General features: G+C 39.8%; 1 protein-coding gene across 5 annotated transcripts in view; it reads right to left on the bottom strand.

Moving 5' to 3' along the window:
- Positions 1–18,166, bottom strand: part of atr (ATR checkpoint kinase) — a 30,488-nt gene extending 12,322 nt beyond the window's left edge. For 2 of the 5 annotated variants that reach the window (XM_086095295.1, XM_086095297.1), the window contains exons 1-26: positions 18,007–18,166; positions 17,794–17,885; positions 17,207–17,359; positions 16,287–16,979; positions 15,278–15,456; positions 14,361–14,494; positions 14,113–14,289; positions 13,664–13,827; positions 12,828–12,980; positions 12,225–12,426; positions 11,209–11,456; positions 9,508–9,698; positions 9,241–9,341; positions 8,224–8,395; positions 7,960–8,115; positions 6,898–7,092; positions 6,560–6,745; positions 6,272–6,367; positions 4,948–5,078; positions 4,695–4,838; positions 4,535–4,628; positions 3,638–3,763; positions 2,655–2,861; positions 2,252–2,365; positions 1,186–1,301; positions 754–874 (exon numbers count right to left, since the gene is read on the bottom strand). In XM_086095295.1, coding sequence (XP_085951421.1) covers positions 754–874; positions 1,186–1,301; positions 2,252–2,365; positions 2,655–2,861; positions 3,638–3,763; positions 4,535–4,628; positions 4,695–4,838; positions 4,948–5,078; positions 6,272–6,367; positions 6,560–6,745; positions 6,898–7,092; positions 7,960–8,115; positions 8,224–8,395; positions 9,241–9,341; positions 9,508–9,698; positions 11,209–11,456; positions 12,225–12,426; positions 12,828–12,980; positions 13,664–13,827; positions 14,113–14,289; positions 14,361–14,494; positions 15,278–15,456; positions 16,287–16,979; positions 17,207–17,359; positions 17,794–17,885; positions 18,007–18,068 — 4,407 coding nt within the window. In that variant the 5' untranslated portion in view covers positions 18,069–18,166. The remainder of the gene's footprint in view (positions 1–753; positions 875–1,185; positions 1,302–2,251; positions 2,366–2,654; positions 2,862–3,637; positions 3,764–4,534; positions 4,629–4,694; positions 4,839–4,947; positions 5,079–6,271; positions 6,368–6,559; positions 6,746–6,897; positions 7,093–7,959; positions 8,116–8,223; positions 8,396–9,240; positions 9,342–9,507; positions 9,699–11,208; positions 11,457–12,224; positions 12,427–12,827; positions 12,981–13,663; positions 13,828–14,112; positions 14,290–14,360; positions 14,495–15,277; positions 15,457–16,286; positions 16,980–17,206; positions 17,360–17,793; positions 17,886–18,006) is intronic. The other 3 variants (XM_086095298.1, XM_086095300.1, XM_086095299.1) reach the window with 2 other exon arrangements.
- Positions 18,167–18,212: the final 46 nt, after the last annotated feature.

Below are 18,212 nucleotides of genomic sequence, written 5' to 3'. Positions count from 1 at the left end.
ATAAAATATGGAGGAAAATAAATTAAAATCAGTGACAATTTTTTAAATATATTTCTCATATATAATAATAATAATAATCTAAAACATCACTAATTTTAATTAATTAATTTCTTTATAATTTATATTTATAAAAATTAGGGCTTTTTACGAAATTATTACCAGTCTAGCACAACCCTATTGTAATAATTGTATGACATCCTTCTTGAATTTTAATGGAATTATTTCCATATCTTTACTAGTACACTACATATACAATATACCAGAATTTTATTTAGCCTCATTTTGTAGTAATTTCCACACAGTTGTCATATGGTGCTCCACAGGGTTCAATTCTGGGGCCTTTGCTATTTTCATTGTACCTGCTCACCGCTGGGTTGCATCTTAAAAAAAACAGCGCTCTATAAATATGGAGTTGAGTGATGCGAGTCAGCGTCCTAATTGGATGATTTGCAATGCCAAATTGAGCAATTCTAGTCTGGCCCAACATCTAGCTAAATTTAACAACAATTATTATATTTTTCAATAAAGAAGGGTTCTGTAAATTCACATAGGAAATTGACAGGTTTCAGTACCTCCAAGGTTAAGAAACACTGCTCTATTACATCTGGATTTAAAAGCTATGATAAACTCCAACGATAAATTAGCAGAGTGCAAATCTTTTCTTTTCTTTTTTTGCGTTATACTGACTAACGGCAACAAAAGACGCACAGACCATCAACATCTGATGATTAGCAAATCAACGAGCTTTCTCACTTTGCTGATGAGATAGGCGGCCCACGTGGCAGCCCAGTCGGAGAACTTGCCGCCCCGGTTGCTGAGGTAGATGGGCTTCTTCAATTCGGACCAGTTGGCCTCCTTCTGGCTGCTCTTGTACCTGCAACGTAGACATGCACATGATAAGGAAAGAAGAGCTCCTCAGTTTACTAGGGGCCAATATTTGAGTATATTTTCATCATAATTATTAGCTAATAATTCTGTTATTTCTTTCTTATATATTTTTGGATATCCATCCATCCTCATTAGAATCACAAGTGAGCTGAAACCTATCCTAGCTGACCCTGGATAAGAGCCAGCCAATCACAGGACACATGTAGACAAACAAGCATTCACACCAACGAACCTAACATGTCATACAAATCATTTTTACATACTTGTGCAATAAAGATGATTGTGATTCTGTAGTACCTGCTGCTGAGGTGAGGCTCCAGGATTTCCTGGATGTGCTCCGGGAATCTCCTCCACAGTCGGCGTCCGGGCGAATCCAGCCGACCCTCGCGGCACTCGAAGATGGCGAGCAGCTCCTTCGGAAACAGATTCACATCACATGAATTCAAAACAACAAACAAACATAATCACACAAATGCACATTCACATTTATTTTTTTATATATATATTTTTTTATATATGGAGTATTTGTGAAGTGCAAAAATAATAATAATAAAAATATCTCACTAAGTATAGTGTCATAATGTAAACTACAATTCTCAAACAACTGTTTGATCTATGCGGAAGTGTAATGCATTTACTTGAAAAAAACACCTGTTTTTCGGACACATTTTTTGGGGGGGGGGCTTTGTTTTTTTGTGTTTTTTCTTTCTTTCTGAATATTTTTTTGTTTTACTGAATATTTTTTTGTCATGAAAAAACATTCCAAAAATCAAGAACAAAAATTATTCAGAAAAACAGGAGACCAAATTACTGAGAAAAACAGAGGAACTTTTTTTTTTAAACAGAACAAAAAATAGAAGCTTGTGCTCTGTTTTTCAGAATATGATTTTTTTCATGTTTTTTTTAATTATAATTTCCCCCTGTTTTTCCTGAATATTTTTTTTTCATGTTTTCCTGAGTAATTGTTCCTCCTGTTTTCCTGAATATACTGAATAATTAAGTAAAACAAAACAAAAAATCAGAAAAACAGAAACAACAGAACAAAAACAAAAGGTCCCCCAAATAATTACTCAGAAAAACAGTATTTTTTTCCCCCAAGTGAATTCAATATGCTTCCGTAGATCTACAATACAGAAATATGTGAATTTAAAATGAACCCCGAAAGGTCATGTATATTGACAAAGACGAAAACGAAGGACATTTTTGCAATAATTATATCTACCTTTAGTTTGTTTTATAAACGTAAGATGCAGTTTCTCATTTTTATTTTATTTCGTTAACAAAAAGTTGTCATTTTCTTTACTAAATCTTGTCGCAGAAACAGTCACACGTATTTTTGTGTGATTGTGTGTGGTGGACATACCTGGATGGCGTAAGCAGCTGAGTCCTGCGCTCGCACGTTGTCGGCATAAGCCAGAAAAGCTCGGGTCAGTTCGGTCAGCAGTTCGTAAGCAAAGTTGGGGTCATCCACGCCGCGCTGATTGAACACAAAAGCAACATTAAAATACGAGGAGAGATTAACGGGCCGTCGCAGATTGATTGTTTTTTTATAGCCAACTCTCCAAGTAATCATCAAGTATGAGCACTAAAATTCAGCCAAAATGGCCACCTCGAACCCAAATGGCCAACTTCCTGTTCAATTTCGAGCGCGAGTGCATGAGACTTTTTTTGTGCGAACTGTCATCATAATCATCTACCCAAATTCATGTTGATCAGAAAAACTGGTGTTGGGTGCAAATAAAAAAATAAAAAATTCCACAACATACCACAAAGGTGTTGCGGTCACCGTGGATGTGCGATGGCGACAGGTCCAGGCGTCCCGGGTCCACGGCGCCCAGCTCTCCGAGACACTCGCCACACAAGAGCCGAGCTTCCGGAGACGATTCCTGGCAACCCTTGAGGAGCACCGAAACCAAGCTGGAGATGACCGGCTCCACAGACTCGCTGGCGCACACTTGCCTCGACAGCCACTCCTGTGATCCCCCAAAAGCCAAATAAAGTTGTAGCGCTGAATTAACCACATAATGCTTAGCTAATGCTAGGCTAACGCTAATGCTAATGACTGACAAGAACGGATGTTGTGAGTCAGCTCATCTGCCATTTTCTGGCTACATAACTAGATCTGACCGATACGTAGCACTACTTGTTTTGCGGAATACTTACTAACTCCGCTGGATTTGTCAGGAAATAAAGCGGGCAGGAAGGGATAATAGATGTCAGATTCTAGCAGCTTCTATCACATGACATAGCCTAAATATGGTGGCTGCTAAAAAGGGAAGTCAATAAAAAAAAAATTGGACAATAGTATGTTCTATGCAAACCCACTGGTCTAAATATGGCATTCTGGTTAATATTGCGTTAGTGGAATATGAGTTAAGCAGCCAAATCCAGTCATTTTTACCCATCTCAGGGGGCGGCCATTTTACTACCTGCTGTCCACTGAAGATGACATCAATGTTGCTCAGGTCTCAGGTAACAACCAATCACAGCTTAGCTTCGGAAAACAGGTGAGCTGTGATTGGTAGTTGCCTGAGACCTGAACAACATTGATGTCATCTTCAGTCGACAGCAAGTAGTAAAATGGCCGACCCCTTAGATGGATAAAAACGGATGGATTTTGCTTCACAACTCATATTCCACAAATTTAATATTAATCAGAATGTCATGTTTAAGGTCACATATAACATATGACTGTCAAGAAATGTTTGGTTGACTTCCAACTTTAAGCGACCAGATGCAGTATTTTCACCTGGTTGCTGCGCATCATGTCTCTGAGGCTGGTCAGCGCATGGATGCGGACATCGACGTTCTCGTGCTGAACGGCTCTCATGGACAGCTGCAGCGCAGACGCCAGGTCGCTGTTGCTGGCCGCCAACTACGGAAATAAATATGCAGTGGATTTTTGTTTTGTTCTGCTGGTGTATCGTTGCAAGAAAATAAATCGTTCATAAACATTTTGTTTACATTCATAACTGCAAAAAAAAAAAAAAAAAACTTTTTTTTATTTAACTTTCATTTGCAATACATTTGATTTGAATCGTTATTTAAGTACAGTTTTCCATTTTCCTATATTTAAGCGCACTGTCATTGTTAAAACTGTGTATAATATTACAGTGGCTTACATGAATATTAAACATACTTTGTCACCAGGTCATTCCAACGCGGGGCTGCAGCTATTCAATATTTTTTTAAATTGAGTAGTCTATCAATTACCCAATCACTTATTCTAGAAAATGCACAAAAAAGATTTTTCATTATTTTGTCCACTTGAGGTCTCTATCCTCACGTTCTACTGTAGTATCTGTGACCTCTACAGTAAATGTGTCTACAGTGGCTTTTAAAGGTGGGGCATGGTATAGTGAGTGACGTGGGTGTCAGCGAATGAGAGTATAGAATTGGCTTGCTACTTACTGGCTCCTTACGAAATTGTAATCCTACGCAAGATTTCATTTTGGAGCTGCCCCATTTCATCACGCCGACTACATGGCACCAATATATCGGAGCGTTCACACATGATGAGCAAAACGGCCTAAAAAAAAAAATCCATCCCGGTAGAGCCTGGGTATAAACCTTTTTACTCGCGCATTTTTTTTTTTTTAAATGGGGGCTCACTTTATTTATTTCCAACTAGCACTGTCAAAAGCACCTTTTTGTAGTTCTGCAGCACAGTGTGGATGTCTTTGAGCTCGGGATGGTCCGGCAGGAAGTAAATCTCATGGAGATAGTCGTTGACTTCTTCCCTGTGCGAGACACGGCATGAAACACTTGATCCATGTGAGTTTCATCAATGGTACTTAATGGCTAACCTGTTGTCCAGTATGAGGAAGCGGATGATGGCGACGGTCTCTTTGGGCTGAATGGGGATGAGCGGCAGGAGCGCCACGATCACGTGACTCAACAGGGGGCCCAGATGCGCCGGCTCCACGCTTCTCACGAAACACTCCCACGTCCTGCGGGCAAAGAGCAAACCGTCGAAAAGGTATGGCAGAGTCTGCAGTTCAATGCAATTTAGCATTTGTGTGTCAAATGAGGGCTACTAAGAGTGAATAAGGCACTGACTGGCAGCAGAGCAAAGGGAAGTCTTCTCTGTAGCGGAGTCCGGTGCGCAGGGTGGTCATCATCTTCACCCGCACCAAACTGATGTGTTTGGAGCCCATCAGCCGCATCAGAGCCATCACGCCAGTCAACGCCTCAAACACAGGAAACACAATTTTAACGACTTCATTTAATAATTCATAACACAGTGGCACCTTGAAGATTGAAAATGTTGCTTTCCATCTTAAATTCTTCTAGTTATATCTTCCTAACATTTTTCCTTTATTATATATTATATTTATTATTTGTGTATTTTACCTAAAAAACTATTGAAATTTTTCCAATATTTGAGTATTTTATATTAATTTTTCCATATTATACTTCATTCCATCTAATATTTGTGTATGTTTCTCTAATATTTTGTATTATTCTACTAAAATTGTATATGTTTTAACTAAAATATTTAAAAAAAATTATATTTGTGAATTTATCAGTTAATTTTTTCCCCCGGTATTTGTGTATTTTGTGCTTTAAAAAAAAATCTATTATTTTTCTAATATAATTTTATTATATAGTTTTGTAGTTCCTCAGATATTTTTCTAATATTTGCATATTTTTAAATGTACATTTTTGGATCATGTTCGATTTTTCCAGCTACAGTAATTTCTGGACTATAAGCCGCTACTTTTTTCACTTGCATTCGACCCTGCGGCTAATACAAAGGTGCAACTTATCTATCAGATCACAAGATCGATATGAAGGAGGCGCAAGAGCGTCAGGCAGAGCAAAACAAACCAAGTGAGTCCAAATACAGACAGAACAAGAGCGAGACAATTTGCGCCCTCGTTATGGAAAAGAAACTAGCGGGAACCCGGTGTGGTAACATTAAAACACCTGCGGTTTATAGTCAGGTGCGCCTTATAGGCCAAAAATTACTGTAATAATGTGCATTTTTTTCTCATATTTGTTTGTATTATTATTATTTACTTTTTTCTGAAATAATTTGATCTTTTTTAAACATATTCCATTTTTTGTCATAATTATCAAATTAGTGTATTTTTTCACCTAACATTTTTTTCTATATTGTGTCTTTAGTGTAATATTTGAGTAATTTTAATTAACAATTCAATACAATAACAATAACATTTCTCAATTTTTTTATATAGATCTACATTTTTCTATGTTATAATATAAATGTGTATATATGTCTGATTTTTGTCCCCCCCCCAATGTTTTTTTAATCAAATAAATTATAAACTTTAATAATTGTTAATATTTCCAGTAACATATTTTTATTGGAACGTTCCCCACTGATAGGCATGCATTTTTTTTCCAAAATTCAGCTCACCAACTTCTTCCTGTCCTTCTCTCCTGCACTGGAGCTGAGCAACTGCATGTTAAAGAAGGCAAGAATTCCCAGAAGCTTTGGCTGCAGGTAGTCCACCTACGTGGAGAGAATAAACTATATCATACAATAATAAAAGCATTTAAAACCCGTTCACTGACAGCCAATTTAGAGCACAGGATAGTGCGTCCAATGACTGTATAATACACAAGCATCAGAAACTACCCGTCCCTGTTGACAAGTATACTTCTCAACGGCAGTGAATGACTTTTTAAAACCACATTTTGTTACCATCTGCTCCGGGGTTGTGATGTCGCGGGGACCCTGGTAGGGGTCGTCGTTGGAGGCAAAGGAGGCCAGGATGGCCAGGCCGTTGAAGACCTGCTGGTAGTGCTCGCCCAAGCGCAGCAGCAGCTCGTTGTGAAGGCCTTGGAAGTCTTGGCGCAGAAGTGAGCCCAGTTCGATCTCGGTCTCGCTCTGAGCAATAACACGGAAACGTTTACAAATCAATTTGCTAAGCATCTCATCTACTACAGAGAACAAACAAAAAAGCTTTACTAATATTACCATTTACTTTTTAATGAATTTTACCCTTTTTTTTTTTTTTATGTATGGCGTAGTTTTCCTACCTGCAGGTAGAGGAAAGCCCTCTCCAGCTCCTCCTTGGTGCAGGAGCAGACCAGGTGGCTGAAGATGTATTTGAAGTTGTTGATCAGAATCTCCCGCCGGTTGGCCTTCAGCTCATTGGCCAGTGTGCGGATGAGGGCGGAGCCTGTGGCGCTGGACTTGGCCGCCAAGTAGGGCAAGAGCACCTGCAGCGTCCGCTGAATATCCCGCAGTATGAACGACACGTTAGAATAATATTGAATATCTATCCACGTTTGTCAACGCGTTCTCTTTCAACTGCGCTGAAAATGTCAGCCTTACACGTGCCACGTCTGCTCTGCAGGTGCTGTTTGCTCTGGTAAGACATCTACCGAGAAATATGATGCTACCAGCTCTAGAAAACGAAATTTACAGCTAGCTAGCAAGCTTTTTTGGGGGCATTTATTTAGGTTGTTATATTTGTCTTCATTAATTTTTTTTATTTTATTTTGTGCATTTTTATTATTGTTAGTAACTAGTATTTAATTTTTCTCAAAATATTTTTAAATCTATTTATAATTTTATTTAGGTTATCATATTTGTCTTTTTTTTCTTCTTCTTTTTTAACCATTTTCCAATATTTTATATTTTTTTCTCAATTTTGTGAATTTTCCCACTTTCTCTCATATTAAATGTTTTTTATTTTATTTAGGTTGACATATTTGTCTTTTTTTTCCCTTTTCTTTTTACTATTTTCCAATATATATATATATTTTTTGCATTTTTCCAGTTAAATATTTCTCATTTTTGTCTATTTTTTAAAAATGATGTTCTAATATATTTTTTCTATTACTTTTTGTGTATTTTTCCATAATTTTCCTAATTTTTCTAATATTTCATCGTTTTTGTGTATTTTGTGTAGTTTCCCCATCAAATACAATACTTGTTACCAAGACTTCTTCTTTTTTGTCTATCATTATGCATGCATGCAATTTCAAAGTCTTTACTACTAGACACAGTGCCTGCAGAGCAGACGAGTCATCTGTAAAGCTGATGATTACCACCAAAGCGGCGTTATACGCGGTAATAAGACAGCGAGTACGTACAGAGAGGAAGCGGTGAAGGTCCGGGAAGTCGAACGCGTGCGCGATCTGTGCCAGGATGTCAAGCGCCAGCTCCCTCTGACGAGCCGACTCGCTGCTCTGGTGCAGCGTGCCGCGCAGGGCCGAGGAGTGACGCGAATGCAGTGACTCCACCAGGAACTAAAACAAACATGCGTATGCATTTAGCATCATATGAAAATAAGACAATCGAGTGACGGTGGGGTCACATCTCCTTTTGACATGACTGCCCTTGCCTTGCTTGTTTACCTGACAAATGGGGTTTTTGTGCTGACTGAAGAGCGTTTGCAGCTCGATTCCTTTGGTGGCCGCCAGCGCTCTGATCTGAGTGTAGGCGCCCACCGACACGGCCGGCGACTTGGACAGCAAACAGTGGAGTAGATGCAGCAGGGAGAAGGACACCAAACTGCCCTGAGAGGCTCTGAAGCAGGGAGAGCAGAACGTGATTTGACAAAATCTACAATGAACAAAACCAAAGTTTTGGGTAAACAAAAAAAAACAAAAACAAAAAAAGGGTTCTGTGTTTTTATCTAAAACAAATTTCAAACGTGCTATCCCAAAGTTTTGAAATCACAAGGCCCCTTTGAAGTCCTGGCGCAACCCACCATTAAAAAAAGAATTGGTCATTTTGTCTAACGTACTATTATATGGAAGCATGGAACTGCTAATATGGAGTATACATTTTTGACAGCCAAATATGTTTGAAAGTATTTGCAGATCATTTTGTGTTCGATCGAACATATTTAAATTCGTTTGTACGTACATGTAGCCTAAATGGTAAAAACTTAACTCTACGGTGTACAGACAGATCGAATTTGAAAATCCACCCAATCGTACTAGAAAATATGTTGGATCGAATTTGAAAATACGTCCGATCATACTAGAGAATCCGTTCAATCATACTTTAAAATACATTCGAATGTACCGTACTTGAAAAGTCGTTTGAACGTACATTAAGGCTAAATGCTAAAAACGTAATTCCAAGGTGTACAGCACATATCCTGTAGCATTATGGCAAAAAATGACAAACAGAAGGTTTCATACATTTATGAATGTAAAAAAAAAGCGTTTATGCCACAATGGCAGGTTCCGTAACATTATAAAATCCCCTTTTAAAACTCTTTGATCCACGTGCCACCCTCAACATGTCAGCAGAGTGGCGGTGGGAAAAAAAAAGTTTTGTATTTTTATCTACATTTTAACAGTCTTTCCCAAACTTTTTAAGTTACGCACACCAGCCTCTCTGCTCCGTATGTATCTCTTTACCTGCCGATCTCTCCGGTGGTGAGGATGAGAGTGTGACGCAGGTCATCGTCGTTGTTGGCTTTGGCGTTGTTGAAGGCCTCTTTGAGTCGAACAGTCAGCAGCTAGGAATAAAAGACACACACACACACACACACACACACACACACACACACACACACACACACACCCCCCACACACACACACACACACACACACACACACACACACACACACACACACGTAGGCATTTTCCTCAATGAAGCAACATCCGGCGTTCGAAGCACTCACCTCACTCACAGGGCTGTTATCATGGGATTGGTCCGTTAGCAGGAAGCGCACCGATTGGCTGAAGCCCATTCTGACGCCCGGGTCTGAATCCTCTGTGAGGCTGATGAGAGCGGAGAGAAGCTCCTGGGAATCGTCGCTGTCGTCAGCCAGACGGACATGTTGGCAGAGGTGCGGCAGCGCTTGCAGAAATGCTGCAGTGTGTCGGGGAATTTAAAAAAAAAAACGCTCAGTAAGGTGAACCTGGAAAGTATTGGCTTCACTTTTTACACATTTCGACTTTTTCCAAAATAATCTAAATGAATTTTTTCACTCAAAATTCTACACACAGCATCCGTTAATGTCAACATGACAAAAGTTTTTAAAATAGTGGCAAAAAATTCTGAAAAGTGAAGCGGAATTTCTTGATGCACTGATGCACATTGTCTCAAAATTGTACACACAAGAAGCCGGAATGACAATGGCACAAACAAACAAAAAAAATAGTTGGGAAAATATTTGCTCATTTGTTTAAAAAAATTAATAAAATGTAGAAAAACATTAAGTAACATTCCACATAAATTTTCTTTCTCAAAATTTGATGCACAAGAACCCACATTGAAAACCTGAAAAATAAATGTAGATTATTTTTTCTAATTCCTTCGAAATAAAAAACAAAATTTTGTCCAGCATTTTTGCAAAAATATTTTTCCCCAAAATTGATGAAATTGAATTTCTTTCTGAAAATGTTATGTACAATAAAATGTGCAATGAAAATGAGATTTTTTTTTCTAATTTCATTTAAACTTTTTTTAAGAAGTAATGCACCTTTCACATTTTAGGTTACAGCCTGATTCCAAAATTTATGAATATCATTGTCTTTCTAAAAATGTGACAACACTGCACAATGACAATGTAACAAAACATTTTTTGTTCCATCTGTGCACATAAAAAATAATATTTTCTCTTACATTTGTTTATATTTTTATTCCATTCATCCATCCATCCATTTTCTGTACCGCTTGTCCTCACAAGGGTCGCGGGGGTTGCTGGAGCCTATCCCAGCTGGCTTCGGGCAGTAGGCGGGGTACACCCTGAACTGGTTGCCAGCCAATCGCAGGGCACACAGAGACGAACAACCATACTCACAATCGCACCTATGGACAATTTGGAGTGTCCAATTCACCTGCCATGCATGTTTTTGGAATGTGGGAGGAAACCGGAGTACCCGGAGAAAACCCACGCAAGCACGGGGGAGAACATGCAAACTCCGCCCAGGAAGGCCGAAGGCCGGACTTGATCTCACAACCTTTGCACTGGGAGGCGGACGTGCTAACCAGTCAGCCACCGTGCCGCCCTTCATTATTATTATTATTATTATTCGTTATTACTCATTGTTTTTAAATATGTATTTTTTAAATATCCAAATGGGACTCTATGTCTGTTTGGAATAAGGCTGTAATATAGACTATGGAAAAACTTGTCCTGTGAATATGTATTAAGTATTCACATCGTTGCACTTGTTTTACACATTTGTTTCTTTTTTTTTTTGCAATTTAAAAATATATATATTTCATTATAGCATGTTGTGCGTAGAATCCTGAGGAACAAGAGGACCGCATTTAATGTAGGAATATGTCTATAACATAGCAAATTGTGTGGAAAAAGTGAAGCGTTGTGAATACTTCCCAGGCTGTAAATGAATAAATCTTTTGGGAACAATACCTTTTTTGACGCTACTTGGGGCCTGCGGTCCGAGCAGAGGCAGAAAAGGTTTGACAAAAGACGCCGTCAGGGATGGGGGTGCACCGCCGGGGTGTTCCGCCGTCAGGCATAGGCCGAGGCACATGAGCTCTTCCGGATGATCGGCATCGTCGCTGAGCCACGAGAGCCCCGACTGGATGCAGCTCAGATGGCCCACAATCCTGGCCAGCTCTCTTAGGACATTCTCTGAACCGTCCGCCAGCCTGGGACTGCGGATTGGCACACAAAAAATGAATATACCTTTATCTACATATGTACAATACATTTTAAATCATTCACCGCCAGCGTAGGTAAAATGGATATTTTGGCATCCATAGCCGTCAATGGCAGTGAATGAGCTAGAAGCTAATTTTATTGTCAAAACAAAACAACTGTTCCCAAACTTTGAAAATCAATATTTGATGTGTGGCTGGTTGTTTTTTTAAATGTTTTAAAAATAATATATTTTTTTAATGTATTGATTAATTTATTATAATTTTTTAGGTCTTTACAACTATTTTTTTTCCATTTAATTTTCTATGAAAACCTAGAAAAAAGCATTTATTGTACATTTATAACAGATATAACATTTGTGATTAATCGTGAGTCAACTATTAAAGTCATGCGATTAACTAGAAATACAAATTTTAATCGTCTGACGCACATTATTTTTTATATATTTTTTTAAATTAGGAGCGTCAGGCGATTAAACTTTTTTAATTGTAATTAATCACATGACTTCACTAGTTAACTAACGATTAATCACAAATTTTATATCTGTTCTGAAAGTACAAAAAAAAAATCTAGGTTTTCATACTCGTTAGCAAAAGTGGAAAAAAAATGTTAAATAAAAATAGTTCAAAGAATTTTTTACGTCTATAGCCGTCAATGGCAGTGAATAAGTTAAAAAAACAACACATTAAACAAAGTAAAAACTAACTAATACAATGAAAATTCCCAAACGATTATAAGCCTGATTAGGCCTCATAAGCACGTACTATAAGGCGGTGGCGGTGATGCGGTTGCGACGTGAGTCTTCCAAGTTGTGAAGAAGAAGCGGGACGGCTCGGACCGCCGCCTCTTTCAGGGCCTCGTCCCGACCTTGCAGGGCCGCGGAGAACACAAACGCACGCCAGGCCTCGCACACCCCGCCGTGCAGGCGCGCCAACAGAGAGACGCACTGTGCTTGAACCTCGCTCGCTGACAAAACACAAACAAAATGCAAACTCATTAGCATGATGCATATTTCTTGAAACGCTGTGCCAATTTTTCGTTTTCAATAAACTTGGAAACATTATATGGTGCGTGGAAAAATGTGAAATGCAGAAAAATATTTCCCCCCATGATTTTTATTTATAATAATACAGGAAAAATGTTTGATGTTTCATTATAAGTTGACGTTTGTAGAATGATGATGATGACTTACAATATGTAACAGCATTTCATTCAATTGTATTCCACAATACAGTCAGATCAGATTAGTCTTTCTCAAACTTGAGCCCCCATAACATCTCTCGAGAGGGTTGATGCAACCTTCTACCAAAAAATAAAACATTTAAATAAAAAAAAAATAAAAAAAGCTTAAGCACCACTATACTCACAGAAGCAAAGATGGAGCCTCTGAGCCAAAGTGAGCACCCAGGAGGGGAACCCAGAATTTTTGTATGCCGAGGCCAACTTGTGATCGGGCACCCAGGGGAGTGTCAGGAGCGCACAAGCGCGCCGCTGGAGCGCGTCTTCGCCTTGGCTGCATGCTGCGTAGCAAGAAAATAATAATAATTAAGTACAATTGGCTATTGGATTTTTCACAACGAAGGGTGTGTGCAGGGTAGAGTGGGTGTAGCAACTCTGTCGGGATGTGAAAAGCAGTGTAAGATATTAATAAAATAATTCTTCCAATTTTTTGTCAATTTGTTTAGGGCCGGGGGAGGTTGGAATTAAGGGACGATCGATATGCATTTTTTTAGGCCGATGCCGACACCGATTTTCGGCAGAAAAAAATACCAATTATCAATTAATCTGCCGATTATTTATATATATTAGATGCATAAAATTACCGCCCCCCCCTTTCCCAATTCCTTTTCAATGGATATCACCAATAACAATTAAAACAATAAGAAAGTGAAATAAAAATAGAATAAACTAAAATCATAGCAACTGAAAAAAACTGAACAAAAACGGGCTGTTCCTGTGCATTTTGGCCTCTTGGGGGCAGTGTGGTGCCGTGCATCCATGGTGCACACACTTAAAGTGAGTACAGAAGAAAGTTACGATTTAATTATATTAAAATAACTTGTTTTTCACACATTGGGAAGAATTTGTGCCTTTGCTTAGCGTTATCTTACCTGTGGGTGTGTTCCCACAACATTTGAGTGTTGAATATTCGTTATTTGAAGTCAATGCTAACTTCTTGTTAGCATTTGAATGGGATACTTACCGGTCAGGTAGAGCACACAGTCAAGGACTCTCACAGCGATCTGGACAGCGGACTCATAGTATTTCTGGTTGGAGATGGGTTTAGCCCCACCCTCTAGGACTGATCGACAGCTCCTCAATGTCCTGCCCAGATTCTCACGGGACACCCACAGGAGGTGTGGCTGTCTGTGAGATTGGAAGAAGAAGAAAGTAATGCTTATAGTCGACATATCATGGAAAAATTAGGAAGTGCAGGAGGTCCCCAAATTTAATTACGGGGCTAATAAACAATGTACATTAAATGGTGAGTTAATACTTAAATATGTCAAGTAAAAAAGACTCCCTTTATTTTAGATTATTTAAAAAAATGTATTTATGTTAAGTGAAATCCAAATAAATAATAACGTAAGTCAAAAAAGTAGTCAAAATTGAGGTAGCCGAAAAAGCCACATCTGCGTGTTAGGGCCACACCTGGTGGGCGAGGAGCAAACGGCGGCCAGTCGGAGGATGAGCGCGACGCCCCGAAGTGCGGCGAACCGACGTGCGCACTCGGGTTCGCCGCCGTCCGAGTCCGACAGTGCCAAGAGCTCGTCAAAGCGGCGGCTGAGCACGGCCCAGACCTCGCTGTCGTCAGGTGCGGCCACTTTGCTGGAACACGCCAACGTCGCCGTCAATTTCTGAAGGCTGCGATGAATTTTGAGTTTTTCCTGCCAACTCACGCGCATGCCGCCGATTTCGGTGTCCCGCGCGCCGCTCTGCAGACTTTCTTGGTCGGCGTGGGCTCGTCCTCAGCTTGCCGCGTCAGCACGGCGATCTCCGCTTTAAGCGCGGCTTTCAGGAAGCCCTCCGCGCACTGACGCAAGTGCGAGATATGCAAGGGAAAAGGAGGGGGGAAAAAGTGAGAATAAATATAATATTTTAACGAAATAAGTAAAGCAACAAAAATGTGTTTAAATATGCATCATATAATGTCATTACTGCTAACATGAAGTGTAGATATGCATAGTATTATGCATCGTGATATCAAAATTAACACTGTAAGAAGTTTTTATTGTAATTAACTCATTCACTGCCATTGACGGGTATAGACGTCAAAAATTCTATTTATTTAATTGTTTCTATTAGTTCACATTTTTCCCCACGTTTGTTAACAAAAGTATAAAAACCTAGAATTTTTTTTACTGTACATTTTGAACAATTATAAAAATTGAAAAATATTGAAGTCATGCGATTAATTAATTGTAATTAATCACATGACTTCACTAGTTAACTCATACATTAATCACAAATTTCATTTAAAAAAATTCTAGGTTTTCATACTCTTGTTAACAAAAGTGGAAAAAACTGTGAAACTAATAGAAATAGTTCAAATGAATTTTTGACATCCATAGCAGTCAATGGCAGTGAATGAGTTAATTTGATGATTTCAATAATTAACTCAGGATTAATCGCAAATTAATCACACAAAAAACAAATCTATCAAACTGTTCAATTAATGACATGCATGATTGGATTCTGGACAAACTTGCTAACTTATCATCGTGGTTGATAAACTTTAGACACAAGGTTGTGCACAAACAAACCAGCCTTGGAGGAGGTAATAGCAATTAATTACAAAAGAAGACGACTACTGTACTTCAGCTTGAGTTTCGGTTCCCACGGTGCACGCCAGCGTCCCGCAGACCTCCACCACTCGCCTCATCTGAAGCAGGGCGGTGTTCTCGCAACTGGCGGCGACCGACAGCGCCCATTGCAAAGCGTGACACAGAGATTGAGTTACCTCCGTCCCAAATGGGGCGCCGGGCTCCAGGGTTCCTATACATAAGAAAGATGTCAATTATGTACTCTTTACAAATGCAGATTAATCAACAAAATAATTGATAGATAATTAAATTAATCATTAGTTGCTATGTTTTTATCAAGTACAATATTATAGAGTGTTATTGTAGCTAATGCTCAAAATACTGTAACTGGTTGCCGTGACTACAAACTCTGTGTGTACTCAGGGTTCGGCACACACGGGTTCATCCAATTGTGCATTTTATTTTTTAATCTTAGCTGTTTGCTTGTTTTCTCTTCAATGCATTTATAATGGTGGAACTTAAGCACAGATTTTTTTTGTTTATTTATTGAGCACTTGTGTCCCCCAAAAAAATAATTGCTTGAAAATTCCATCAATACAGTATTTGATAGTTTTTCTCATTATGACTAGATTTTTTTAAACATTGCATTTCTAAGAGCTCGAAACAGATTCATGACATTTCCTTTCATTTCAATGTAGAAAGACGATCTGGGTTCCAAGCATGGTAACGGAACTAATTAATCTTGTATCTTAAGGCCCTACTGTAACACACACTATGATCGCAAAATATTCGTTAAAACTCAATTTACAATATTATTCTACAAAATAAGTCTCATTACAAAAATAATGCATCGGAAGTAGCCTGTTAGCTGGGCATTAAGCCCCACCTTGTGGCATATTACGGTATTACAGTTCATTTTTGAGCCATACAATGAAGGAAAGGCTAAAAAAAAAAAAAAAAAATTATTTAATATTTTCTGTAAGACTTATTTGCATTGAAAAAAAAACAGCAATGAATTAATGCTACAATATCTGTGTACTTCTTTTAAAAATAAATTCATACTTTCCATACTTGTGTTGGACGCCTGAGCCTCTGCAAGGTTGCAGACGCTCTCTAACACCTGTGCCAGGTACATGTCCTCCATGCGGGTGCCACCTTGGCGAAACACGCACTGGGTCAGGCTGAGCAGCTCCCCCTCGTACCCGCCTGCGTGCGTCTTCAGCACATGGAGAAAAGCGGCGAAGAACTGTTGTTCCAGCGCCTCAGGGAAGCCCCCCTCTTCCACTAGCCGCCTCAGCAACGCCATGGCGACCGTCCTCAGCCGGGTGTTACCGTGGGCCAGGATGGCGCAGGCGCTCTGCCAGACCATTCTCAGGTCCCGCGGGGAGATCACGCCCCTGACGACGTCGGCGACGACGTACAGTGTCGCCGCAGCGAGCGACTCCAGCGCCGACGGGGAGGCGAGAACGAGGGGCAAAGGTCTGAGGTTGGCGCACGTCGGGGGGACGGCGAAGGACAGGAGGGCGGCGGGCCAAAGGCCGGCTGAGCGGGAGTTAACGTGCTCACGTAGGATGCCGGCCAGCTCGGCTGCCAGGAGGATGAGGTCGTGGGCTAGGCGGGCGAAGATGAAGGGCGCCCGGATGAGGAGCGAGTGCAGCAGGGAGCAGAGGGCGGCGCGCACCCCTCCGTGGATGGCGCCGCAGTCTGGGGCGGTGGCCACGCGCAGCAGATGCAGCGACACCCACTTGTTGAAGTCTGGGGGCAAGCGAGATGAGCGGAGATCATCATAACAAACTGTAATAGACCAATCAGAGGCTGTATTTTGGGGTCATGAACTCTCGCATAGCAGCACGTTGTTACTATGCTCGAGTTCATGAGGATTGTTTATGGAAAATCCTCTGACCCCTGACTTTTACCTTTCAAATGGGTGCCTGACTCCCAAGATACATACATTTCCACATCCACTTCAAGACCCGTCTTACCAGTGCTGCGTTGCGTGGCATCCGGGTAGTCTGCCGGCTGACAGGAAGGGTTGGAAAACATGAGCGACGACGACTTGATGATGTGCTGCACAAAGTCCAGCAACATGACGCAGGCAGGCTCCGAAGTGGACTTCTTATTCAGCCCGAGAGACACTAAAGGAATAAGGAACATGTTTTTCCACAGAAAATATTTTTACATAGTTAAACTGTAAATCAGAAATGTTAACGATGACATAAATTAGGGCATGATGCACATTTTTATTTTCATGTGTTTTAATGCAATATAATTCTCTAATATATATTTTTTATAATTATACAGTACTTACACAGCCAAACAAACAAAAAAATGACCCAATATGTTTGTTTCTTTTTAGCAATGAGCAATAGCAATGTATGTACTGTATTTGTGCTGTCGTGTTTACTTCTGTTATGTTACATTTATCTGGATTGTTTTTCCCTATAGAAAAGGCGCCGTTTAATGTCGTCATAATCAAGCGCCAAGTTAAAAAAAAAAATACATTCGCAAACATTCACAAATTTCAATCAAGTGTTTGAAATGAATGTTTGTTTTCTTTTATCAGACTTACCTGCGTCAACGTCAGTCAGGATCCTGTCAATGAACTGACACAGGATTTGTCGGGGTTTCTTTGCAGCTTCGTCGTATTCCCCCGGACTGGCGCTGAAATAACAAATATTGTGTATTTAAAGCCCGTTTAGAGAACATTCAGTATGGCTAATATACACACAACAAATGTGCTCAAGTTAGCTTAGCCCGTTAGCCACTAATCAGCCGGAGTTACCTGGTAAGCTCATGAAGAGCTGGTATCATAGCAGTCATCTCCAGCCCCTCCATGGTCAACATGGTCTAGGTGTTGTGTCTCCTAATTCATGTCTAAATCATTGTATTGGACAAATTTGCAGGAGTTCCAAAAAGCAGACCGGTCAAAAGTTTCGCTCCATTTTGACGTAGGTGTTGTGGTAGTACGGCAACTACCGAGGACCAAAA

This window comes from Leptonotus elevatus, chromosome 14 (genome assembly GCF_054856555.1).
Source record: "Leptonotus elevatus isolate MCC_2025b chromosome 14, RoL_Lele_1.0, whole genome shotgun sequence".
In the NCBI taxonomy this organism is placed as follows: domain Eukaryota; kingdom Metazoa; phylum Chordata; class Actinopteri; order Syngnathiformes; family Syngnathidae; genus Leptonotus; species Leptonotus elevatus.
Note: the sequence above shows the minus strand (reverse complement) of the source record. Positions and strands in the feature narration are given on the sequence as shown.